The sequence below is a fragment of the Podarcis vaucheri genome, assembly GCF_965113315.1.
Source record: "Podarcis vaucheri genome assembly, chromosome: 2".
NCBI classification, from domain to species: Eukaryota; Metazoa; Chordata; class Lepidosauria; order Squamata; family Lacertidae; genus Podarcis; species Podarcis vaucheri.
Window position 1 is genome coordinate 129,213,549 of NC_138760.1, and position 25,997 is coordinate 129,239,545.

A 25,997-nucleotide genomic window follows, 5' to 3' on the forward strand; every position below is an offset into this window, starting at 1 on the left:
CAGATGCGAACAGAGTCCCAGAGCAAGTCAAAAGCCCCTACCTGCAGATCCGTGCCGGACAAATTGCTCCTCTACTTCTTTCAACCAGGAGATGAGGTGTGGCCGTGGAATCAGAGGTCCTTCTTTAAAAGACAAAATAAACCATGCTGTTTTTGCAGATTCTCTGGGATGCCCAACACCCACCCCCAGAGAAATAAGAGCATGAGAATAGGCTGCTGGGTCAGGCCAATCTAGTCCAAAATCCCGTTCTCACATGTTTTTAATATTCTGTTGGGAGCTGCCCAGATTGGCGGGGGAACCCAGCCAAATGGGCAGGGTATTAATAATAATAATAATAATAATAATAATAATAATAATAGAGGCAAAGAAGAAGGGCTACCCCTATGCTATCCATATAATCAGTTATCAGTAATCAATATATTCATATATGCTCACACATAATCAGGGCTTACAGTATTTTAAAAATCCATTTTGAATCAAAGGGAAGCTGTGCCTTAGCTAACTGCAAACTGCTTGAAACAGCAAAATTAGGAGCCAACCTTTCCCCTAAAAACATCCATGTACCTTGAACAAGGGGAAGACGTGAATCAGAGATTCTGGTACAAAATCCCCTCAGATATGGCTAAATAAATCCACAGAACAGGAAGAGCAAAACCACAAAAACTCCAAAACTCCCTGTCCTGTCATAACTAGGGGAGAGGTTAGACAGAGCGTCACTGCAAGCAATGGAAAGCAGAACTGGAACTCCGTGCTTGACCAGTGCTTAACCAGGAGCTGGTAGCTGGTGCTTGACCAAGAGCTTGCTAATTGGCTAATTTTCGCTGACAATATCGTGAGCCCCTCATGGTTGTCTCATGATCTATGATTTGCTGTGATCTGCTCAGGTATAAAGACCTCTGGATTTCTGTCAATCGGGGTCCCAGTTCCTTTTGGAAGAGATTCCAAACTGGGTCCTTATTGCCTGGCAATAAACTTCACCTTCTTATTCTCCATTGCTGAATCTGCCTGGTCCTTATTTAACACCAAGCGAGTACCTGCTTACGTTCACGTGCTTCATTATTCTTATTCTTATTATTATTCCCCAATGGGAAGCAAGATGTGAGCACAACTGCATTCACCTCTCCTGCAGCTTCGAGCAACTGGGATTCAGAAGCACTGCTTCTGTGGAGGCTAGTATTGATATTTAATATTAATACTTTATCGGGAAAGGATCAATTATAAAGACCAACAGAGGAGGAAAAGGGGGGACACAAAAATGTGTATAAGAAATATATATATACAAAAATGCAATACAGTCGTACCTTGGAAGTTGAACGGAATCCGTTTCGGAAGACCGTTCGACTTCTGAAAAGTCCGGAAACCAAAGCGCAGCTTCTGATTGGCTATAGGAAGCTCCTGCAACCAATCAGAATCCACGGCAGCCCCGTCGGACGTTTGGCTCCCAAAAGAACGTTTGAAAGCCGGAACACTCACTTCCGGTTTTCGATTGTTTGGGAGCCGGAACGTTCGACTCCCAAGGCGTTTGGGACCCGAGGCACAACTGTACTCCCCTACATTCTTATATAGACTGATATAGAATTATTATCCTAATACATAAAGCACCTGTTGCGGGGATTCAAACCGCTGACCTTCTGATCGGCATGTCCTAGGTTTAACCCACAGCGCCACCCGCGTCCCTTCATCCTAATACATATGTAGATGTTAACAGCCTTACATTCTGCATAAACCCATTCTATCTGTTGTCCCCTTTATCCAAACCAAGTCTGTAAACAGTCTGTTCATAAGTTGCACATGTTGTCACATTGTCGATTCATTGATCAAAGGGTATCGTATCTTTATTCTTCCAGTTCATCAGTATCAGACTGGAGTCTAGCATGCAATGTGTGAAGAAATGCTTTACTTTTCCCCCTGTCACTCCTCCTCAGCCTAACCTAGCAGGGTTGCTTGGGAGATTAAAAGAGGAGTGAGAGAATAAGGCACATTTCCTCGGGTGGGGTGTGTGTGGAGGTTTGCTAGAAATGCAAGATAAAAAACAGGAATTCTCTAAATCAGGGTACCCGAACATGGGTGCTGTCTGGATGATTTGGACTACGGTTCCCATCAGCCTGGCCCAAGACAGCCTGGCTGGCAATCAGGAATGATGGGAATTTCCCCAATGTCTCAACAAATGTTTGTAAAAATGTTACATGGGGAGAAAAAATATATGTGAGAGAGACATTGCACACACTTTTGTAAATCAAGAAGATCGTTAATAAATAAATAAATAAATAAGAAAGTAATAAGAAATAAATAAGAAAGAAAGAAACAGGGAAAATAACAGAATTTGGCAAGTTTGTAAGGAGTCTATTGAAGCAGCTCCTGTACATTGGAGCTCCATGCCCCTTGATTATTAGGCAGGAATCATTACGTATTCTTCTAGACACCTGATGAAAACTTTTTTTTTGGCAGACCCAGACAGGTGATTCGGATGCATCTGTTCCTAAATTTGTATTAGATGTTTCATTGTGTTGTATTTAGATGTTTTAATCTGTTTTCAATAGCTTTCAGAAGTTTTAAATAGCTTTCAGGTGTTTAAAATATGCTTTTATTTCATGTGTGTGTGTATATATATATATATATGTGTGTGTGTGTGTGTGTGTGTGTGTGTGTAAGTGTAATTACAGAACTGTTTGCTGTCCTGGGCTGATTTGGGAAGCAGGGTGGGATATAAATTTAATAATAATAATAATAATAATAATAATAAATATATATATATATATATATATGGGACACGGGTGGCGCTGTGGGTTAAAGCCTCAGCGCCTAGGGCTTGCCGATCGAAAGGTCGGCGGTTTGAATCCCCGCGGCGGGGTGCGCTCCCGCTGCTCGGTCCCAGCGCCTGCCAACCTAGCAGTTCGAAAGCACACCCGGGTGCAAGTAGATAAATAGGTACCGCTTACCAGCGGGAAGGTAAACGGCGTTCCGTGTGCTGCGCTGGCTCGCCAGATGCGGCTTTGTCACGCTGGCCACGTGACCCGGAAGTGTCTCCGGACAGCGCTGGCCCCCGGCCTATAGAGTGAGATGGGCGCACAAACCCCAGAGTCTGTCAAGACTGGCCCGTTCGGGCAGGGGTACCTTTACCTTTACCTTTTATATGTATGTGTGTGTGTGTGTGTGTGTGTGTGTGTGTGTGTGTGTAAGTGTAATTACAGAACTGTTTGCTGTCCTGGGCTGCTTTTGGGAAGCAGGGTGGGATATAAATAATATTATTATTAATAATAATACACACACACACACACACACACACACACACACACACACACATATATGAATGATGGGAGTTGTAGTCTAAAACATCCAACGTGGAGGAAGGCTGTTTTGATCTATCGGACGAGGGGGAAACGGGATTCTTACCTAGAGACTCCACATCCCCATCATTCTTCAGCATGACTCCCCTGTACAGAGAGTTCTTTGGCCTGGACTCAACAGAGTCCACTCTCTTTCTTCCTTTTCCGCCTCCTCGGTGAATTGAACAGCCACCTCCTTTAAGGAAACAGGCAGCTGAAAGAAAAAGAGCACGCAGTTCTCAGCAGACGCAGAACAGGCAGGCAGACGTGCTCGTATCACAGAACTGCAGAGCTGGAAGAGACACATGATGGGTTACCCAGTCCAACCCCGTTTTGCAGGAATCACGGCGAAACAATTTAGCAGCTTACGAAAAGAATAAAACAACTGTTTTTAAAGGCAACTATCTGAAACGCTCAGGAAGTAACGATTAAAACCAACGATAAGCTGGAAGCAGGTTGAAAAACAGACATCCACGCTCTGCGGGCCTGATAAGGCTCGCCTAAACGAAAATATTTTCAGCAGCTGCCAAAAAAAGTACAGTGAAGGCTCCTGCCTGGTGTCAAGAGGCAGGAAGTTCCGAAGTTTGGGTGCTGCTAAAAACATTCTTTTCATTTAAGGGATGCCAGGATCTAAACCTTGCATCTAAACCTTGCATTTGTTTAATATTAAGCCCATGTTTTCATACAGCCATTCCACCTTTTTCCTGAGCTAGTTTATGTAAACTTTTTTTTAAAAAAAAAAACTAATAAAGAAGCAGTAGTATAATCTGGCTTGCATTCAACTAACTTTTGCATCCGCTGAATGGATTAATCATGACCAACTTCAACCCCTTAATTTCAGTGGGTCTACACCAAGTAAACATTAGTTGAATCTGAACAAAACATTTACACCTGATGTGGGAAAGGCACATTACTGAAGGGTGGGCATATATATTTTTAAAGGAAACTACTATTTTTGAGGCTCGCTGACCTCCCGCAAAAGCAAAAAAATTTTCCTGTTAGGCAAAGATCATAAGACGACCCGGATGGTCGCCAGATTCTGTGTACAGATCTGTAGGCGCAGACCATCCCCCGACCCAAACTAGTTAGTTAAGAAAACCCCCAAACTCGGTTCCCTGAGTCATCTCTCTGCCCTAGTTTATCTTAAAGTTTTAAGCTTCTATATGCTTATCAAATTTTTAAATTTTAGATTTACAGTGGTGCCCCGTAAGACGAATGCCTTGCAAGACGGAAAACTCGCTAGACGAAAGAGTTTTCCGTTTTGGAGGTGCTTCGCAAAACGAATTTCCTATGGGCTTGCTTCGCAAGACGAAAACGTCTTGCGAGTTCCTGCGGGTTTTCTCCCCTTCCCCCCTTTTTCTAAGCCACTAAGCCGCTTATCAGCTGATCCGATAAACTGATAAGCCGCTAAAAGCCGCTAAAAGCGCTAATCCTCTAATCCGTCAATGGGCTTGCTTCGCAAGACAAAAAAACCGCTAGACGAAGAGAATCACAGAACGGATTCTTTTCGTCTTGCGAGGCACCACTGTATTGTTGTACATTGTTTTAAATAGAGATAGGTAGCCGTGATGGTCTGCCATAGTCAAAATAAAAAAATTCCTTCCAGTAGCACCTTAAAGACCAACTAAGTTAGTTCTTGGTATGAGCTTTCGTGTGCATGCACACTTCTTCAGATACTTAGTTGGTCTTTAAGGTGCTACTGGAAGGAATTTTATTGTTTTAAATGTTTGTTTTCCTTCTGGGATTGTACCCCCAAGTGTGTTTTATAAGCTGGTCTCCGACCGTAATAAATTATCTATCTATCTATCTATCTATCTATCTACTATTCATTTACAGAGTTATAATCTGCAGTTTCGTAAAAATATATCAAGGTGGTTGGTAGAAGGACATAGCAAGAGTTTGCAGGATGATGTCAATGGCCCATTTAGTCCAACACCCTGTTCTCACAGTTGATGCCTGTGGGACAACCATGGACAGGATCCAAGCATAAAAGCCCTCTCCGCTCCTGTGGCTTCAGGCAACTGGTACCCAGAAGCATCCCTGCCTCTGGCCATAAAGGAAGATAACAGCAATCCTGGCCACTAGCCATTGACTGCCCTCTCGTCCTCTGAATCTTTCTCATCTTTTTTAAAGCCGAGAAGGACTTTTGTGTTTTCTCTCTCTCTCCCGAATCTTCCAACATTCCACGAGTTCTTGCATTAGGAGAGACAGAGGAAAAGTCTTCCTCTGCTCTGCTTTCTCCATGCCCTGTGGGGGTTTCATAAGCTTCCTGCCGCCTCTTACTTGCCTTTTTCTCTGAAGGGAAACGTCCCAATTACGCCGCAACCTTTCTGCGCAGGGTTCTGCTCACCAGAGGACCGTATTCTTTCATCCCTGCGAGTTGTGTGTCTGCTGAACTGCAGAGCCTAGCAAAAGCCAAGGGGGGAGGACATGCCAAACAGCCCCTGCGACTGCCAACAGCTGGAACAGGCAGGCCTGGAGATGGCCCCCTGCCTGCAAACCCTGGAGAGGCGCTGCCAGCCAGTGTGGGCAGCACTGGACTAGACAGACGAATTGCCTGATTCAATATAAGGCGGAGCAGTTGCATGAAGTCCCGCTGTCAATCCCAGGCATCTCCAGGGAGAGAGAGAGAACCCCCCCCGCCTGCCTGCCTGCCTGCCACCTGGGAAGGACCGCTGCCGGCCTGTGCAGACAGTATTGGGCTAGGCTCCGACTCGGTATAGAAGCAGCTTTGCAATGCAATCCTGCTTCTGATCTGGAGTGGGAGGAATATCCTGAGTGGGGGAGGGGGAAGAGGAGTGGGGGCTCCTTTGCTCTGCAGCGAGGAGCAAAGAAAGACCCCCCCCCAAAAAAAATATGGGTGCTCGGTAGGAATTTCCAATTCCGGCCACCCCCCCTCCCCGCCCTTATACCGGAAATCATTCCCCTTCCTTCCCTAGCCTTTGTCCTCCATTCCTCGGCTCCCCCCCCTTTCCCCAAGCCCCCTTTCTTTGTCCTGGGGGGCTTCCCCTGCCCCCCAAATGCCCTTTGCACTCACCGGGCGCTCTCGGGGAATGGGGCGGGGCTAGCGCAGCCACGCGTGGGAAAATCCGACGCTCCTTTCCCACGCGGGGGCCGGGCCGGAAGCGAAAGTGTTTTTTCCAAGGCGTACGCACCCCCCCCTGCTCGCCCCGGCTGCTGCCTGTCTAGGAAGCCCGCCTTTCTCCCTTTAACCCTGAGATGCTAAGCGAGGGTGTTTATATATAGCTTAGCATCTCAGGGTTTTATATATATATATTCTTTAAAAAGGCAGAGCTCAATTCCCCACGCGTTAAAGCCATAACTTGCATTTCTAGAGGGGTATTCCTGGAGGAGAAAAATGCACTTTCCCTCCCACTCCTCACTCCGCAGCACACAGTTAAAACTTCTTCATGCCGCACAGCGGGGGTCCTTTTACCTTTTTTTACCTTAAACTGTGGAACTCACTGCCACAGGAAGCAGCTTGGATAGCTTTGAAAAGAGGGTCCGACAAATCCATGGGGGAGAGAGCTACCGGTGGCTGCTAGCTGAAATGGATCCACATAGAAGGAAGCAGCTATGGTTTTGAATGTGGGGGGGGGGGGCACAAGACACTCTTCTGGGGTTTCCACCAACTGGCCTTAGAAAGCATTGCAACTCCCCTGGATCCCTTTTTATAAAAATTGGTGCTCTAGTTATCTCCCGCTTGGACTACTGCAATGCGCTCTATGTGGGGCTACCTTTGAAGGTGACCCAGAAACTACAATTAATCCAGAATGCGGCAGCCAGACTGGTGACTGGAAGTGGCCGCCGGGACCACATAACACCAGCCCTGAGAGATCTGCATTGGCTCCCAGTACGTTTCCGAGCACAATTCAAAGTGTTGGTGCTGACCTTTAAAGCCCTAAACGGCCTCGGTCCAGTATACCTGAAGGAGCGTCTCCACCTCTGTCGTTCTACCCGGACACTGAGATCCAGCGCCGAGGGCCTTCTGGTGGTTCCCTCATTGCGAGAAGCAAAGCTACAGGGAACCAGGCAGAGGGCCTTCTCGGTGGTGGCGCCCGCCCTATGGAACGCCCTCCCTTCAGATGTCAAAGAGATAAACAACTACCTGACATTCAGAAGACATCTTAAGGCAGCCCTGTTCAGGGAAGTTTTTAATGTGTGACATTTTAGTGTATTTTTGGTCTCTGTGGAAGCTGCCCAGAGTGGCTGGGAAACCCAGCCAGATGGGCGGGGTACAAATAAATTATTATTATTATTATTATTATTATTATTATTATTATTATTACTACTACTACTACTACTACTACTACATCGACTACTTCCAGTCCACGAATGTGTGGGCTAGACCTGAGGGAAAAGTTGCATATTAAGAAGTGCAATTCCCCACAATGACACTGCGAGGTGGATTACCATGGATAGGCAAACTAAGGCCCGGGGACTGGATCCGGCCCAATCGCCTTCTAAATCTGGCCTGCGGACAGTCCAGGAATCAGCGTGTTTTTACATGAGTAGAATGTGTCCTTTTATTTAAAATGCATCTCTGGGTTATTTGTGGGGCATAGGAATTCGTTCATTTCCCCCCTCCCCTCCAAAATATAGTCTGGCCCCCCCACAAGGTCTGAGGGACAGTGGACCAGTCCCCTGCTGAAAAAGTTTGCTGACCCCTGGATTAGGCAGAGAGCCATAGCAACAGGCCCAGAATCACCAAATGAACTTCATGGCAGAGTGGAGATTTGAACCCTGGCTTCCCAGGTCTTAGACCGTCAGGCTACACCACACTGCCTCTTTCTAGCTGAGTGCTTGTTACTGAACTTTGTAGAGAGAATCGACCCCCTTCACTTTCTATTCTGATCCAGACATTGGGGGGGGGGGCGAGCAAGGGGGGAAGCTTCTCTCCCCCCCCCAATCCAAATAAATAAATAAAAATACTTAAGTAGAAATTGTAAAAAAGTTTTTGACAGGTTTTTCTGAGCATGGGGTGAAAAGAAAATAATTTAGAATAGCTGTTGTTGTGACATTTCATTCCGAATCTGCTAGAGTTGACAGAGCCAGGAACCATCTTATGTTTGCGATGGCAAGTTGTTTTAAACTGTTTTCAGATTGTGTTTCAATGTTGTAACCCATCCTGGGACCTTAGGGTGAAGCGTGGACACAGCCAGGGTTATTTATTTTCTCAACAACAGTTATTTTAAATTCCCGTGTTTTTCTGTGTATAAGAGTAGGTTTTTTAACCAAAAAATTAGGTTTGAAATTGAGGCTCGTCTTATACACAGGTAGTGCTGAGGGGTGTTTTCTTAATTTAGATAAAGGTAAAGGGACAGGTGACCATTAGGTCCAGTCATGACCGACTCTGGGGTTGCGGCGCTCATCTCGCTTTATTGGCCAAGGGAGCCGGCGTACAGCTTCCAGGTCATGTGGCCAGCATGACTAAGCCGCTTCTGGCGAACCAGAGCAGCGCACGGAAACGCTGTTTACCTTCCCACCGGAGCGGGACCTATTTATCTACTTACACTTTTGGGGGAGCTTTCGAACTGCTAGGTTGGCAGGAGTAGGGACCGAACAACAGGAGCTCACTCCATCGTGGGGATTTGAACCACTGACCTCCTGATCGGCAAGCCCTAGAGGCTCAGTGGTTTAGACCACAGTGCCACCAGCATCCTTTCTTAATTTGGAGTCCCCCCAAATCTTATACATGGGAAAATGCGGTACTTTCTTTTGACCCCAAGTGCTCAGACAAAAAAACTCTGTCAAAATTTTCAGTCATTTGAAACCTAAGAAGTTAAATTTAAAAGAGAGAAACTTTTTCAACACTTCCTTCTCAATTTCCAATGCAGTTTTTCTGTGCATGCTCAGTAAGCAAAGCCCATGTCATCGTTGACCTTAGCCGGGTCTTTACACTCTGCTAGGTCCTGAATGACTGCTCTGCGGTACAATTGGCACATGGCCAGTTAGACCCACTGCTGTAGTATCCTAAATTCTGGCGTTCTGCAGAGAACGCCCCACACATTTCAACGAAGGATGAAACGATATGCTACTTGCATTCCCTGTTTAGGGAAGCTTTAAATCTTTAATGCTGTATTGTTTTTAACACTCGATTGGGAGCCGCCCAGAGTGGCTGGGGAAACTCAGCCAGATGGGCAGGGTATAAATAATAAATTATATTATTATTTGTTTAGTTGTTTAGTCATGTCCGACTCTTCGTGGCCCCATGGACGCCAGGCACTCCTGTCTTCCACTGCCTCCTGCAGTTTGGTCAGACTCATGTTTTTGGCTTCGAGAACACTATCCAACCATCTCGTCCTCTGTTGTCCCCTTCTCCATCTTTCCCAACATCAGGGTCTTTTCCAGGGAGTCTTCTCTTCTCATGAGGTGGCCAAAGTATTGGAGCCTCAGCTTCACGATCTGTCCTTCCAGTGAGCACTCCGGGCTGATTTCCTTCAGAATGGATGGGTTTGATCTTCTTGCAGTCCATGGGACTCTCAAGAGTCTCCTCCAGCACCATAGTTCAAAAGCATCAATTCTTCAGCTATCGGCCTTCTTTATTGTCCAGCTCTCACTTCCATACATCACTACTGGGAAAACCATAGCTTTAACTATACGGACCTTTGTTGGCAAGGTGATGTCTCTACTTTTTATAACCTAGATGCTGTCTAGGTTTGTCATTGCTTTTCTCCCAAGAAGCAGGCGTCTTTTATATGTCTAATAAAAGCAAGCACTGCCTTTTTCTAGGGAAATTCTCGCCAGGGAGGGAGATCGTGGTATCTCAGTGAGCATTTCAATTTCAAATATTCTGATTATTTCTACTTTTAGTTAAGTATTTTTATTTATTGACTTGATTTTTTTTTGGGGGGGAGCAGCTGCCCCCCCCCCAGCTACACCCATAGGGTGAAGGGTGGATAATATACAGTCCACTTCCCTATTCTCACTGTGACTGAGCACAGTGAGACACAAAGCTACAAGGCCTTGCAAAGAGAGGGAAGGCAGGCTGGGTAAATGATCACACTCTTTCCTCACAAGAACCCGAATCAAAAAGTGCCCCATTCATATTTGCTTACCCTTTTGTTCCTTGGGATGTATCCAGACAGCGGGTGAAGGCTGAGCTACCTCCCGGAGGAAATTGCGCAAACAATTCTTTTTATTTGCCTGCTTTTTTACTGGAAGCAGGTAGGTCTATGCCAGGGGTCAGCAAACTTTTTCAGCAGGGGGTTGGTCCACTGTCCCTCAGACCTTGTGGGGGGCCAGACTATATTTGAGGTGGGGGGGAATGAACAAAGTCCTACGCCCCACAAATAACCCAGAGGTGCATTTTAAATAAAAGCACACATTCTACTCATGTAAAAACACGCTGGTTCCCGGACCGTCTGTGGGCCCGATTTAGAAGGCGATTGGGACAGATCCAGCCCCCAGGCCTTAGTTTGCCTACTCATGGTCTATGCCAACTGTCTTGTCTTTGAAGGGAGGCTTGCCAACTGCTCCTCAGCCCCTGGAAGTTGGACAGAGGGCATGTTTATCTGTGGGCATTTTATACATTTTTAAAAATAAAAAAACCATGCCACCACTGGCGGAGGAAGAGGAGTGTGGGGGGAGCGCACCGCCCCCGGCAGCATGATCCCAGTAGGGTGCCATTGCGGCTGAACCCCCTGCGCTGGGAGCCCGCCCCCGCCTGCTCTTTGCCCCCCGGAAGCTCCGCCACTGCATGCCACTTCAAACTGGGGTTAGAGATGTTGACGCCGGAGAAAGTTTACCTAGATCGTACGTTTCTTGCCTTTTGTTTCATTGTTCCATCTCTTCCAACACAGTTGAAAGAAACAAACAGAATCTAAACAGAAACAAAAACCAAAAAGAAGGGGGGGGTGCCTTTTGACTTTTTGCAATTACTAACTTTGGGCTAAGGCACTAATGATCCATTATCATGTTGTTGCAGTATCAGCTCCATCTGGTACGCAGGCTGAGACCCTACCTGCCCATATACTGTCTCACCAGACTGGTGCATGATCTAGTTATCTCTCGCTTGGACTACTGCAATGCAATGTGGGGCTACCTTTGAAGGTGACCCGGAAACCACAACTAATCCAGAATGTGGCAGCTAGACTGGTAACTGGGAGCGGCTGCCGAGACCACATAACACCAGTCCTGGAAGACCTACATTGGCTCCCAGTACGTTTCCAAGCACAATTCAAAGTGTTGGTGCTGACCTTTGAAGCCCTAAACAGCCTCGGTCCAGTATACCTGAAGGAGCGTCTCTTCCCTCATCGTTCTGCCCGGACACTGAGGTCCAGCGCCGAGGGCCTTCTGGCAGTTTCCTCACTGCAAGAAGCCAAGTTACAGGGAACTAGGCAGAGGGCCTTCTCGGTAGTGGCACCTGCCCTGTGGAACACCCTCCCACCAGATGTGAAAGAGAAAAACAACTACCAGATTTTTAGAAGACATGTTTAGTAGGTTATTGTATTTTAATATTCCGTTGGAAGCTGCCCAGAGTGGCTGGAGAAACCCAGCCAGATGGGCGGGGTATAAATAATAAACTATTATTATTATTATACCTCCTTCCATTGGCAAACATTACTCAGTCCTTTTTGCCGCTGCATTGCTCCCCACCGGCCTCTGTGACCATCACCACTGCCCTCGCGTAAAGCGCAGGCCCTGCTTGACTGAGAAACGGCACCGCGGAATCGTAAAATTGTTCAGCTGGAAGGGACCTAAATGGTTATCCAGTCCAGCCCCCTGCAGTGTAGGAATCGCAGCAGCTCGGGCAATCTCTGCAGGCTTTTCTCTATTTGATAAGGAGAGGGAAGGTGTTGAGCGTTATGTATTCAGTGGTCTGTGTTTGCCTGAGCTCAAGTCTGGACTAAGGAATCTGAGCTCCTGTGTTCTGATTCGACACATGATGTCCAATCACAGAACATTTCAGGATTTGGGCCTCTGCCATTGGCCCTTGAACTCTGAGTTGTGATTTGCACCTTTGAAGTTTAGACAGCCAATCATGTTGGGAGTGGGAGTGTCCCAGGCTTTCAGGATTGTGTATAAGCAGTTGCTTTGCCCCTGTTTCCCAGTTATGTAGTTCAATAAAGGTTCTTGCTGCTATCACTGTGTCTTGCCTCGTGGGAATCCACCTGCACATCATTGAGAATTGTGAACAAAGGACACAAGATGTGGGACACAATATACAGGTGGAATATTGGGAAAAATTGTGGAAGACTGAAATAAAATTCACTGCATGTGTGGCGATTAAAGGAAATTATATGAAAATGATGTACAGATATCTAACTCCAGTAAAATTAGCAAAAATGTATAAAAATAAAGAAAGTAAGTGTTGGAAATGTAAATCAGCAGAAGTGACATTTTCTCATATGTGGTGGGATTGCAAAATTGTTAAGAAGTACTGGGAAATGATTTATAATGAATTGAAGAAGATGTTTAAAACCACTTTTGTTAAAAAAACCAGAAGCTTTCCTACTAGGTATTACAGTAGTGGATATACCAAGTGTTGTGTATTGAGTCAAAGGATTTTATATCTGTATTATGATTGTCTGTATTTGCATTAGGGTAAAGTAACTGCCTTTTGGTTCCAGAGGGTACAGCTACTATTGCTTCATTTAAGCTGCTGTATTTGGATCCTCTGTCTTATTGGTTCCCTCCAAAAGGCAGGACTGTGATTGCCTGATATTGTTCCCTCCAAAATGTATCCTTTCTTGCTAGTCCCCTGTCCCTATAAATGTAGCTTTCCTCTCCCCAGACCTTAGTCTTGTTGCTTTACTAAAGAAGTGTTACTAGAGAATTGTCTCCAGCATGTTATATCAAGAGAGCTGAAATCACAAACCCCACGTCACAACAACTGGCGACGAGGATGGGATCCGGAATGCTGAGGAGCGGTTAAACGCAGCCCTGCCTCAGAGTCCGGATTGCAGCTAAGAACAAGACTCACTGGCCAGCTGAGAAGACGACCCTGCTCACAGGACAATGGAGAGTCCAAGGGTATTGGAGCCCTTCCAGCCATCAGAGCTCCACACGTGGGAAGACTACGTCGAACGCTTCGAGTTCTTCGCAGAGGCTCAAGGGATCACCGATGCCAGCAAAAGAAGGGCCACATTCCTGAGCTACTGTGGGCCTGAGACCTTCAAGCTGGCCAAGGCATTGCTTGCTCCAGCGAAGCTAAGTGAGACATCCCTCAAGGATATTCTTGCCTGCCTAACAAGCCACTTGGCGCCTACTGAGACCAAGATGGCCCGGCGGATGGAGTTTCATACGAGGCATCAGCGTACTGGGGAGTCTGTATCTGCATTTCTAGCTGAACTGCGGAAGCTCGCTCAGCACTGCGACTTCCAAAATCTGGAAGAGACTCTCCTGGATAGGTTTGTTGGTGGTCTGAGCAGCAAGAAAGCCAGAAGACGCATCGTGGCTAAAGAAGAGGTTACCCTTGCTTCAGCCTTGAAGGAGGCCACCGCCACAGAGAATTATGAAAGAGAGGAGCTTGATGCCAGTCGCAAGGCCCCTAAGCCACAGATAGAAGTTGCGCATGCCATGGACGAGCTAGAGGCTACTCCGAGCCAGAGCCCAGTCCGTGGGGTCGAGTCAGTGCGTCGGGCCTGCACAGTGCACAAAGATCACTGAGGCAGGTGCCCAGGTTGTGGCGGAAACCATGAGCGGAAGAGTTGTCGTTTCCGGGATGCTATGTGCCGGACGTGCGGGAAGACAGGTCACATCGCCAGGGTCTGTAGATCGGCGGCGTTGGAAGCTACAGGAGCACCTAGACTGGAGCATCGCAGACAGCCCACAGCAACCCATTTTCTAAAGGACTGCCACTACGTAACGGAGATCAACGGGAGGGTCGTGCAGTTCCCAGCGCAAGGCAAGGCACACGTCAAGGTGAAGATTGAGGGTCAGCAGTGCGACATGGAGGTGGACTCCGGATCTGGATTCACTATTGTGTCGGACCAGACCGCAAGGACATTCTTCCCCAGGGGTAAGTTGCCCCCTCTGGAGCCCTTCCCGGCAACCTTGCAGTCATACTCAGCGGGCCGCATCCATGTTATGGGAATGTGTGCCATGAGAGTACAGTTCTGGGACAAACAGGCTGTACTCAAACTGCTGATTGCGAAGGGCAGTCGCCCCAGTCTCCTGGGCACTGACTGGTTCCCCGCCCTGGGACTGAGTATATCAGGGCTTAATTCAATCCAAACCTGCCCTGAGATGAGCGAGGCATTATGCAAAGAATTTGCTGGTCTCTTTAATGGAAAACTGGGTTGTTATAAAGGGCCCCCAGTTGACTTCGAGTTGGACCCTGGGGTGGCCGCAATCCGACTCAAACCAAGGCGAGTGCCATTTGCACTGCAACCCAAGATCGAAGCAGAGCTGGATAAATTGGTCAAGCAGGGAGTTCTCTCACCCGTGGACTCTGCTAAGTGGGAGACTCCAATCGTCACGCCCCTTAAAGCAAATGGGGAAGTCAGGATCTGTGCAGATTACAAATGCACTATCAATAAGGCACTCAGGGGAAACTCATACCCCATTCCAGTCGTATCACATCTATTGGCTAAACTGGCTGGGGGCAAGGTGTTCGCCAAAATTGACCTGGCACAAGCTTACCAACAGCTGCCAGTAACCCCACAATCAGCGGAAGCACAGACTATTGTCACACATAAAGGGACGTTCAGAGTTAACAGATTACAATTTGGAGTTTGTGTGGCCCCAGGGATTTTTCAAGGGCTCATGGAACACCTGTTAAGAGGTCTGCCGGGGGTCTTGCCATTTTTTGATGATGTTTTGATTGCTGGAAAAGACCCACAGGAACTGGTTGTGCGTGTTCATGCAGTGTTGCTCAAGTTCAAGGAGGTGGGGTTGCAACTGAAAAAGGAAAAATACAGTTTTGGGGTGCCAGCTGTGGATTTCTTGGGGTTTAAAATTGATGCATCAGGCATCCACCCCACAGATGCTAAGATTAAGGCCATCATCGAGGCACCACGACCACAGAACAAGACAGAGTTGCAGTCATTCCTGGGACTTATTAACTTTTATCATTCGTTCTTACCCCAGAAAGCTTCGGTAGCTGAACCATTACATAGATTGTTGCAGAAAAAGAATGTGTGGCGATGGGGGCAGGGGCAGCAGAAGGCTTTTGACTCCTTGCGAGGAATGCTGAGTAGCAGGAGCGTCCTTGCTCATTATGATGAGTCAAAGCCGCTGGTCCTGGCATGTTATGCCTCTCAATACGGCCTGGGGGCTGTGCTGAGTCATAGGGAACCGGATGGGTCGGAAAAGCCCATCTCTTTCTATTCTCGTACGTTGTCGCCCACGGAGCGCAACTATGCTCAAATTGACAAAGAGGCACTTGCGATTGTGGCAGGAATCAAAAAGTTCCATGATTATGTGTACGGTCGCCATTTCTACATTGAAACGGACCACAAGCCACTGTTAGGGTTGTTCAACCCGAACAAACAAATGCCACAAATTCTCTCCCCCAGAATGTTACGTTGGTCTATATTCCTGAACGGGTTCCAGTACACCTTGACCCATGTGCCGGGGAAACGGTTGTGCCACGCTGATGCGCTGAGTCGATTGCCCCTCCCTGGCGGGAGCAATGAGGATCCCGGTGCAGCGGAGCACATGATGATGCTGGAAACACTTCCGGGGGCTCCTGTAACGGCTACTGATATAGCTGAGAAAACGAGGAAAGATGCTGTTCTCTCCCGTGTGCTCACTTGGGTGGGGAGGGGGTGGCCAGGTGGTCTGCATGAAGACAAATTCAGGCCTTATGCGACTAGGCAGCACGAGTTGTCCATGCATAAGGGTTGTCTCCTGTGGGGAGATAGGGTGATCATCCCAGCACCACTGAGAAACAGGGTTCTTGAGACGCTTCACATGGGACACCCGGGAATGGTCAGGATGAAGTCGCTAGCCCGATGTTATGTGTGGTGGCCTGGAATGGACCAGAACATAGAACAATGGGTACGAACATGCAAGGCATGCCAAGAGGTGCGGCCAGAAGTGGCCAGAGCACCAGTCCACTGGTGGGAGCAGTCCAGATCTCCCTGGAGCCGGCTGCACTTAGATTTTGCTGGGCCATTCCAGGGGAAGGTCTTTTTGGTTATCGTTGATGCATATTCCAAATGGTTAGAAGTGGCGATGGTCCCTAGCATGGCACCAGCTGCCGTAATCAAGGTGTTGAGGCAGCTGTTTGCAACCCACGGGTTACCTGAGACCATTGTATCAGATAATGGGGCAGCTTTTGTATCCCAAGAATTCAGGGCATTCTTGGCTGATAACTTCATAAGAGGGGTCACATCCGCGCCCTTTCACCCATCCTCCAATGGGCAGGCTGAGCGCATGGTAAGAACAGCCAAAGAATCCATTGCGCGCTTAATGGAGGGTAACTGGTCAGCTCGCATCGCGCGAATGTTATTTTTGCAGCATGCGACGCCGTGTACCGCGACGGGCAAGTCGCCAGCTGAGCTGCTCTTGGGTAGGAGACTGGTAACGGTGCTGGATTATGTCCACCCGGATAAAATGCCAAACCGTAATTCAGGAGCAACCCCCCAGGCTGAGACTGACACAACAAGGTATCTCGCCCCTGAAGATCTGGTCTGGGTGAGGAACTATTCAGAAGGTTCGCGGTGGCTGGCTGGTGTGGTCACCCGGGCTAGTGGACCTGTGTCCTATTATGTGACCTTGGAAAATGGGCAAGTGTGGAAGAGACATATAGATCAGCTGAGGCGCCGGGCGCTCAGCAGGGAGGAATCAGATAATTCATCCCTGGCTAATGACGCAGAGCTGCAAGACCAGAGTGAAAATGGCCCAGAGGTGCAGTCACCAGGGGCTTTAACAAATGAACCAGGGTCTGCTAGTCCTCACGATGACGAGGTACAGATAGGGGACCCTGAGATGTCTGGGACTCCATCTGTTCCTGACGAAACCCCTAGAGCAGCCCTTCTACCACAGGTAACACCCAATCCAGAACCTGCAACACCTGTTGTCAGGAGATCAAGTAGAAGTTGTAGGACCCCACAGTACCTGAGAGATTACGTCTGCTGTGCTCACTGGGGGGGAGGGGTGTTGTGTATTGAGTCAAAGGATTTTATATCTGTATTATGATTGTCTGTATTTGCATTAGGGTAAAGTAACTGCCTTTTGGTTCCAGAGGGTACAGCTACTATTGCTTCATTTAAGCTGCTGTATTTGGATCCTCTGTCTTATTGGTTCCCTCCAAAAGGCAGGACTGTGATTGCCTGATATTGTTCCCTCCAAAATGTATCCTTTCTTGCTAGTCCCCTGTCCCTATAAATGTAGCTTTCCTCTCCCCAGACCTTAGTCTTGTTGCTTTAATAAAGAAGTGTTACTAGAGAATTGTCTCCAGCATGTTATATCAAGAGAGCTGAAATCACAAACCCCACGTCACAACACCAAGACTGCAAAAAGACTTTTTCAAGTATGCAACAACAGCTGCATGAATACTATTAGCACAATATTGGAAAGAAAAAGGTGTCCCATCTAGAGAAGATTGGCAAGTGAAATTAATGGAATATGCTGAAATGGCAAAAATGACAATGAAACTAAGAGGAAGAGACGACAGAGAATTTAAAGAAGATTGGAAGGACTTTATTGCATATATACAGAAGCAATGTACACAGGTTAATACATGAGCAGGATTTTTAAAATACTGGTAGAGATAATATGACTGGACAATAAGTAATTTTAATAATTTTATAATTTAAAATGGACATGCGATATGATGATAAACAATGGAAACAGGGAAGGGAATGGGAGAAGTCAACTCTATTGTTTTTTTCTATGTTTGAAGATGTATTGTGTAATATTAATAAAATAATATTTTAGAAAAGAGAATTGTGAAAGAAGGAAATACATAGGAAGAGCCTTGCTGGATCTGGCCCACGCGGCGACTGGTATGCAGGAGCGTTTATGACGGTGCAGGCAAAGCAGAGCCACCACGGCTTGTTTGTTTGTTTGTTTGTTTGTTTGTTTATACCCTGCACATCTGGCTGGCTTGCTCCAGCCAATCTAGGCGGCTTCCAACACATATAAAAATGATAAAACATCAAACATTAATAGCAGCAATCTGATCCAATATAAAAAGTCACAATAACTTTAAAATAAACAACTTATTACCGTATTTTTCGCTCCATAAGACGAACCTGACCATAACGCACACCGAGTTTTTAGAGGGGGAATGCAAGGGCAAAAAATATTATTTAAAGGGAGCGCTGAGCAGAGCCTGTATGCATCCCAGACTCTGCTCAGCGCTCCCTTTCACGAGCCGCATGGAGTGTGTTTGCGGCGCTTGCAGGCTTTTCTCGAGGAGGGAGAAGGACAGCCCGTCACTGACGGGTTGCCCTTCTCCCTCCTTGGGGAAAAGCCCCCAAGGCCACACACATACTCCGCACGGCTCTAAAGGGAGTGCGACTCTTGGGGGCTTTTGCAGGAGGTGGGGGGGACTGAGAAAGCCGCGCTCTGTCCCTTCCTCCACCTCCTGCAAAAGTCTCCCCGCTGCCCTGCAGAGGCTTCGCGGTCTACCCCAGAATCCAGAACAGCTGTGCAGTGCTCTCTCTAGCTGTTGTGGATTCTGGGGTAGACCGCAAAGCCTCCGCAGGGCAGTGGAGAGCCTTCATTCCGCTGCCCTGCGGAGGCTTCGCGGGATACCCCAGAGCTGCTCAGGAGCGTGGGGCATCTGCTGTTCTTTACCCTGTTGGTGCAACTAATCCTGCTTCTATATCTTCTGCCTGAGGGCATGGGATCAAGAAAGTGCCGGCCAGGGTGTGAATCATCCCTGAGAATTTTCCTAACTCTCTTGTAGCAACATTCTTCCGCTATTTCATCCAGCGGATTCACGGGACAGCCCATAATATCTTGTGCTGTATTCACCACCCTTTGTAGGCACTTCCTATCAGATGATGTCAAACCAGCGTACCACACCATGATGCAGTATGAAAGGACACTTTCTATTGTTGACCTGTAGAAGGAGATCATCAGATGTTGATTGACATCCTTCTTCCACAATACTCTGAGGAGATGGAGTCTCTGTTGGGCTTTCTTAACCACCTGGGTTGTATTTATTTTCCAAGTACGGTCTTCACTGAGGTAAACTCCTAGGAATTTAAAGGAAGAGACTCTCTCCACACAGCCCTCCCCGATGTGCAGTGGGGCTAGTTCTCCTCTCTTCCTCCGAAAGTCCAACACCATCTCCTTTGTTTTGCTGATATTAAGGTGCAAGTTGTTCCCTAGGCACCATGCAGATATCATAGAATCATAGAATCATAGAATCATAGAATCATAGAATCATAGAGTTGGAAGAGACCACAAGGGCCATCGAGTCCAACCCCCTGCCAAGCAGGAAACATATATATATTTTTTACAGATAGGTAGCCGTGTTGGTCTGCCATAGTCAAAATAAAAAAAATTCCTTCCTGTAGCACCTTAAAGACCAACTAAGTTAGTTCTTGGTATAAGCTTTCGTGTGCATGCACACTTCTTCAGATACACTGAAACAGAAGTTGCCAGATCCTTCTATATAGTGAGAAGGTGGGGAGGGGTATTACTCAGAAGGGTGGTGGGAATTGGAGATTGGCAGATAGCTGAGATGAGCCTGTTGACGACTCTTAACGACTGTAATAGGTCTTACAGGAAAAGGCAAGGGGTGAGAAGGTGAGAAATGGCTTAGTCATGTATAATGAGATAAGAATCCAATGTCTCTGTTCAGACCAGGTCTCTCCATTGTTTTAAGTTTGGTAATGAGTTGCAATTCAGCAGCTTCTCTTTCCAGTCTATTTCTGAAATTCCTTTGTAGTAAAACAGCTACTTTGAGATCTTGTATAGAATGTCCTGGGAGATTGAAGTGTTCTCCTACTGGTTTCTCTGTTTTGTGATTCTTGATGTCTTATTTATGTCCGTTTATTCTTTGGCCTAAGGTTTGGCCTGTTTGTCCAATATAGAGAGCTGAAGGACACTGTTGGCATTTGATGGCATACACAATGTTAGACGATGAGCAATTAAATAGTCCCGAGATGGTATGTGTGATGTTGTTGGGGCCAGTAATGGTGTTGTCCGGGTGTATGTGGCAGCAAAGTTGGCATCTGGGTTTATTGCAGGCTCTGGTGCCAGTGTCCGTGTTAAGTCTGGTTGTAGTATTATTGTGGGTTAGGAGTTGTTTAAGATTGGGTGGCTGTCTGTAGGCAATGAAAGGTCTTCCTCCCAGAGCTTGAGAAAGAGAACAGTCATTGTCCAGGAGAGGTTGTAGATCTCTGATGATGCGTTGAACTGTTTTAACTTGGGAGCTGTATGTGATGACTAGTGGTGTTCTGTTATTTTCTTTTTTGGGTCTGTCTTGCAGCAAGTTCTCTCTGGGTATCAGTCTGGCTCTGTTGATCTGTTGTCTAACTTCATCTGCTGGGTATTTTAGTTCTGAAAAGGTTTGCTGTAGATCTCTTAGGTGAGAGTCTCTGTCTGTAGAATTGGAACAGATGCGGCTGTAACGTAGTGCCTGGCTATATACAATGGACTGTTTGGTATGTTTGGGATGGTAGCTAGAGGCATGTAGATATGTTTGTCGGTCAGTTGGTTTACGGTATAAGGTGGTGTCTATGCGCCCATCCTGTATTTTCATAGTAGTGTCCAAAAAATGTATTTCTTGCATGGATTGATTCATTGTTAGGTTGATTGTGGGGTGAAAATCATTAAATTTCTGGTGAAAGGTGTCCAGGGTCTGTTGACCATGTGTCCAGATGATAAAAATATTGTCAATGTATCGCAGGTACAAGAGAGGTTTGAGTGGGTAGGAGTTTAGGAAACGTTGTTCTAAATCTGCCATGAAGATGTTGGCATACTGTGGGGCCATGCGGGTGCCCATTGCTGTGCCGCTGATCTGAAGGAACAGGTCATCACCGAATTTGAAGTTGTTGTGGGTGAGGACAAATTGGCAGAGTTTGGTGGCAAGGTCCGCTGTGGTTTTATCTGAAATGGTGTTCCTTATAGCTTGTAAACCATCGTTGTGTGGGATGTTGGTATACAGAGATTCCACGTCCATAGTAGCTAGTATAGTATTGTTGGGAAGATTATTTAAAGATTGTATTTTCCTCAGAAAATCTGTGGTGTCACGTACATAGCTGGGAGCACTGATGGCATATGGTTTCAGAACAGAGTCCATATAACCGGAGACACCCACTGTAATAGTGCCAACACACCAACAGTCTCCGGAGACAGTTCCTGGTCGAGGTTCTGTTGGTGTGTTGGTGAGGATCTGTTCTTGGATGTGTGGGGGTAGCTCGAACTTTCTATCTTCTACCTAAAATACACAAACCAGGAAATCCAGGACGCCCCATCATTTCAGGTATTGGCACTATTACAGTGGGTGTCTTGAAAACCGAGATTCCACTGTGGTAATAAATGAACCAGGTGACCCTTTCGGTCTCTTCCAACCCTACAATTCCGTGACTCTGCAGAAAGATAAATCTGGGGCCAAACAAATCTTCTTCCTGGCACTTGGCATTGCTTCCCTGCACCTGGTTGAAATGCAGGCCTTTGCCTTGCGTAGGAGGCCCTGCCAGTGACCTCTTTACTCTGTTTGCTTGGCAAAGGCACCTTCTATGGGGTGTTGCAGCTTCCCTTCCCCGTTGCTCCAGCACAGTCCCAGCCCCCTGGCCTCTTTTATCTCCTCCGCCTTGCAAAGAGAGCCAGTATGAAGGTCGATGTGGGAGCAGCAACAGCAGCAGCCTCCGCCGCCACCATCTCGCTTGCCCACAGCTGAATAATGGGGAAGGGCCAGATCCTTGGAGGACCCAGCGCCTTTCTCTTCCTGCTGCTCCTTCTTCAGGGGGACATCTCGGCACCAATGAAGTAAGCTGCTTGCCTGGACATCTTCCCCTTCCCCTTCTCTCCCTATGCTTTCCACAAACTTCTCGAAAGAAAATTCGCTTAATTATATAAATTAGAACCATGGAATTGTAGAGTTGGAAAGGGACCACATTTCTTTTCTATTTGGCACTACTCTCTCTCTTTTTATTAGTTTTTTAACATCCCATTTTCAACAATAATTAAACATACTTTTACATCTTATTCAATGCTTTTGACTTCCACCAGCCCTGTCTGAAAATTTTCCAATCTTAGCGTGCATTTCTCATTTTCCCTATTACATTTCAAACTTATAACCAGTATCTCTATCTTTTTCTACTTTGTAACACTTTGTATATTTCTCCTTACAAAACTTCTTGTAGTCCTACTAGCGTAATTTGTTGATTACAGTTGCTCTTCAAATAATTCATATACTTCTTCCAATCTTCTGTAAATCTCTGGTCCCACAGGTTTCAAACTCTTCCTGTCATTTTGTCCAATTCTGCATAGTCCATTAATTTCGTCTGCCATTTTTCTTTCGTCGGAATTTCTTCTTGCTTCCATTTCTGGGCTAATAGTACTCTTGCTGTATTTGGTGCTACTCTGCGCGGTATTGCATTTCTGTTATTTTGGAAGGGACATAAAAGTCTCATCTTAAACAAAACAACATGGGTTGTAGCCACCTGCAATGAGCCATAGCCCTCTTCAGCTATCTTAAGCGCTGTCACATGGAAGAAGGAACAGGCTTGTTTTCTCCTGCTCTCGAGGGCAGGCCTCGAACCCATGACTTCAAGTTACAAGGAAGGAGATTCCGACTCAACATTAGGAATAACTTTCTGGCAGCAAGAGCTGTTGGGCAGTGGAATGGTCTCCCTGGGGAACTCTCCTTCCTTGGAGGTTTTTAAGCAGAGATTGGATGGCCATCTGTCATGGAGGCTTTAGATGAGATTCTGTAATGCATGGGGTTGGACTAGAGGACCCTCGGGGTCCCTTCAAACTCTAATATTAATAATTTATAATAATAATTTATTATTTGTACCCCGCCCGTCTGGGCTTCCCCAGCCCCTCTGGGCAGCTTCCAACAAAGATTAAAAATATATCTAAGATTCTATGATTCTATGATTCTATGTCCTCATTCCCCTTTCCCCCCAGGCATCACTTGGTGCTGGTACCCTTCGTCCTCCAGGCAGAAACCTCCGAGAAGATCTGTGTCCATGTGAGCACCCTGAACAAGTCAGTGACGGTGAACATCACCCTGGAAAATCTAGCAGAGACTCGCACCAGCCATGTGGTGTCCAAGACAAATCCATTCCAGTGCGTCCCATTCCAGGTGAGTTTTTCTCACTTAAGCATGTTCTCCTTCATGGAGAGCACGGGTTGCGGTGGGGTTAACCAGACACCCCTGTTGCTGGGCAAGTTGGCTGGGTCTGCCCAAAGTGTATTATATATTATATATATATTATTAACAATTTCAACATAACAATATATCAAAACATATCATATTCATTATGTCCCCCCTTCTTCCCCACTCCCCATCAAACCCTCCCTTCTCCCCCAAGACTTCCCTCAGCTCCTCTCTCTGATTTCTCAGCACATGTTATTCTCTGCATATTATAAAATTATACCAGTCCTTATATTACCTATCTACCTTATATTACCTGTCTCCCTGGGGCTAAGATCCAAGATGTAACTGAATGACTGCAAAGAATCATAAAACCCACTGACAAATACCCCTTCCTCTTGGTTCATGTGGGAACCAATGACACTGCAAGCAATAGCCTCCAGAAGATCAAAAGAGACTACGAGGCTCTCGGCAGGAAATTGAAGCAACTAAATGCACAAATTGTCATCTCATCTGTCCTCCCAGTTGAACGACGTGGCCCAGGGAGAGAGGGAAAAATAGTGGAAGTGAACAGCTGGCTTCGCAAATGGTGTAAACAGGAACGGTTTGGATTCTTAGATCACGGACTGCAGTTTCTTGAAGATGGACTTCTGGCAAGTGATGGGCTGCACCTCACAACGGTTGGGAGGAATGTTTTTGCCCAAAATCTCAGAAACCTCATCAGGAGGGCTTTAAACTGACTAATGTGGGGGAGGGAGACAGTGCTCCTGAAGGTAGGAGTCTATCAATTGATGAAGATGATCATCCAAATGTCATAGACCAAATGGAGCAAACAGCACGCAGACCTAGTGGTGGGAGGAAAAAATCCTTAAATAAGAGACACGGGGGAATGATTAATGGACTTCAATGTCTGTACACTAATGCGCAAAGCATGGGAAATAAACAAGATGAGCTTGAGCTCTTGGTACAGCAAACTAAATATGACATAATAGGCATCACTGAAACCTGGTGGGATAAGTCCCACGATTGGAATGTAATAATGGGGGGATACAATCTATTTCAGAGAAACAGACCAGACAAGAAAGGAGGCTTGCTAGAGAGGTTAAAAGCAACAAAAAAGGCTTTTATGGGTATGTCCGTAGCAAAAGGAAGAACAAAGAAACAGTGGGGTCACTCAGAGGAGAAGATGGTGAAATGCAAACAGGGGACACAGAAAGGGCTGAACTACTCAATGCCTTCTTTGCCTCAGTCTTCTCCGATAAAGAAAACAATGCCCAACCTGAAGAATTTGGAGCAAATGATTCAGCAAAGGAAACACAGCCCAGAATAACTAAGGAGATAGTACAAGAATACTTGGCTAGTTTAGATGTATTCAAGTCTCCAGGGCCAGATGAACTGCATCCAAGAGTATTAAAAGAACTGGCATATGTGATCTCAGAACCACTGGCAGTCATCTTTGAGAATTCCTGGAGAACAGGCGAAGTCCCGGCAGACTGGAGGAGGGCAAATGTTGTCCCTATTTTCAAAAAGGGGGAAAGAGAGGACCCAAATAATTACCGCCCAGTCAGTCTGACATCAATAGCAGGGAAGATTCTGGAGCAGATCATTAAGCAAACAGTCTGTGAGCACCTAGAAAGGAATGCTGTGATCACCAATAGTCAGCATGGATTTCTGAAAAATAAGTCATGTCAGACTAACCTGATCTCGTTTTTTGACAGAATTACAAGCCTGGTAGATGAAGGGAACACAGTGGATGTAGCCTACCTTGATTTCAGCAAGGCATTTGACAAGGTGCCCCATGATATTCTTGTAAAGAAGCTGGTAAAATGTGGTCTTGACTATGCTACCACTCAGTGGATTTGTAACTGGCTGACTGACCGAACCCAAAGGGTGCTCATCAATGGTTCCTCTTCATCCTGGAGAAGAGTGACTAGTGGGGTGCCACAGGGTTCTGTCTTGGGCCCGGTCTTATTCAACATTTTTATCAACGACTTGGATGATGGACTCAAGGGCATCCTGATCAAATTTGCAGATGACACCAAACTGGGAGGGGTGGCTAACACCCCAGAGGACAGGATCACACTTCAAAATGACCTTGACAGATTAGAGAACTGGGCCAAAACAAACAAGATGAATTTTAACAGGGAGAAATGTAAAGTATTGCACTTGGGGGGAAAAATGAGAGGCACAAATAGAAGATGGGTGACACCTGGCTTGAGAGCAGTACATGTGAAAAGGATCTAGGAGTCTTGCTTGACCACAAACTTGACATGAGCCAACAGTGTGATGAGGCAGCTAAAAAAGCCAATGCAATTCTGGGCTGCATCAATAGGAGTATAGCATCTAGATCAAGGGAAGTAATAGTGCCACTGTATTCTGTTCTGGTCAGACCTCACCTGGAGTACTGTGTCCAGTTCTGGGCACCACAGTTCAAGAAGGACACTTTCAAACTGGAACGTGTCCAGAGGAGGGCAACCAAAATGGTCAAAGGCCTG

At 46.5% G+C, this 25,997-nt stretch overlaps 1 protein-coding gene across 1 annotated transcript in view; it reads right to left on the bottom strand.

Moving 5' to 3' along the window:
- LOC309527259 (uncharacterized protein) overlaps positions 1 to 6,497 on the bottom strand; it is a 45,924-nt gene extending 39,427 nt beyond the window's left edge. The window contains exons 1-3 of the mRNA XM_082213912.1: positions 6,364 to 6,497; positions 3,394 to 3,540; positions 42 to 122 (exon numbers count right to left, since the gene is read on the bottom strand). Of these exons, the coding sequence (XP_082070038.1) occupies positions 42 to 122; positions 3,394 to 3,427 (115 nt within the window). The 5' untranslated portion in view covers positions 3,428 to 3,540; positions 6,364 to 6,497. The remainder of the gene's footprint in view (positions 1 to 41; positions 123 to 3,393; positions 3,541 to 6,363) is intronic.
- Positions 6,498 to 25,997: the final 19,500 nt, after the last annotated feature.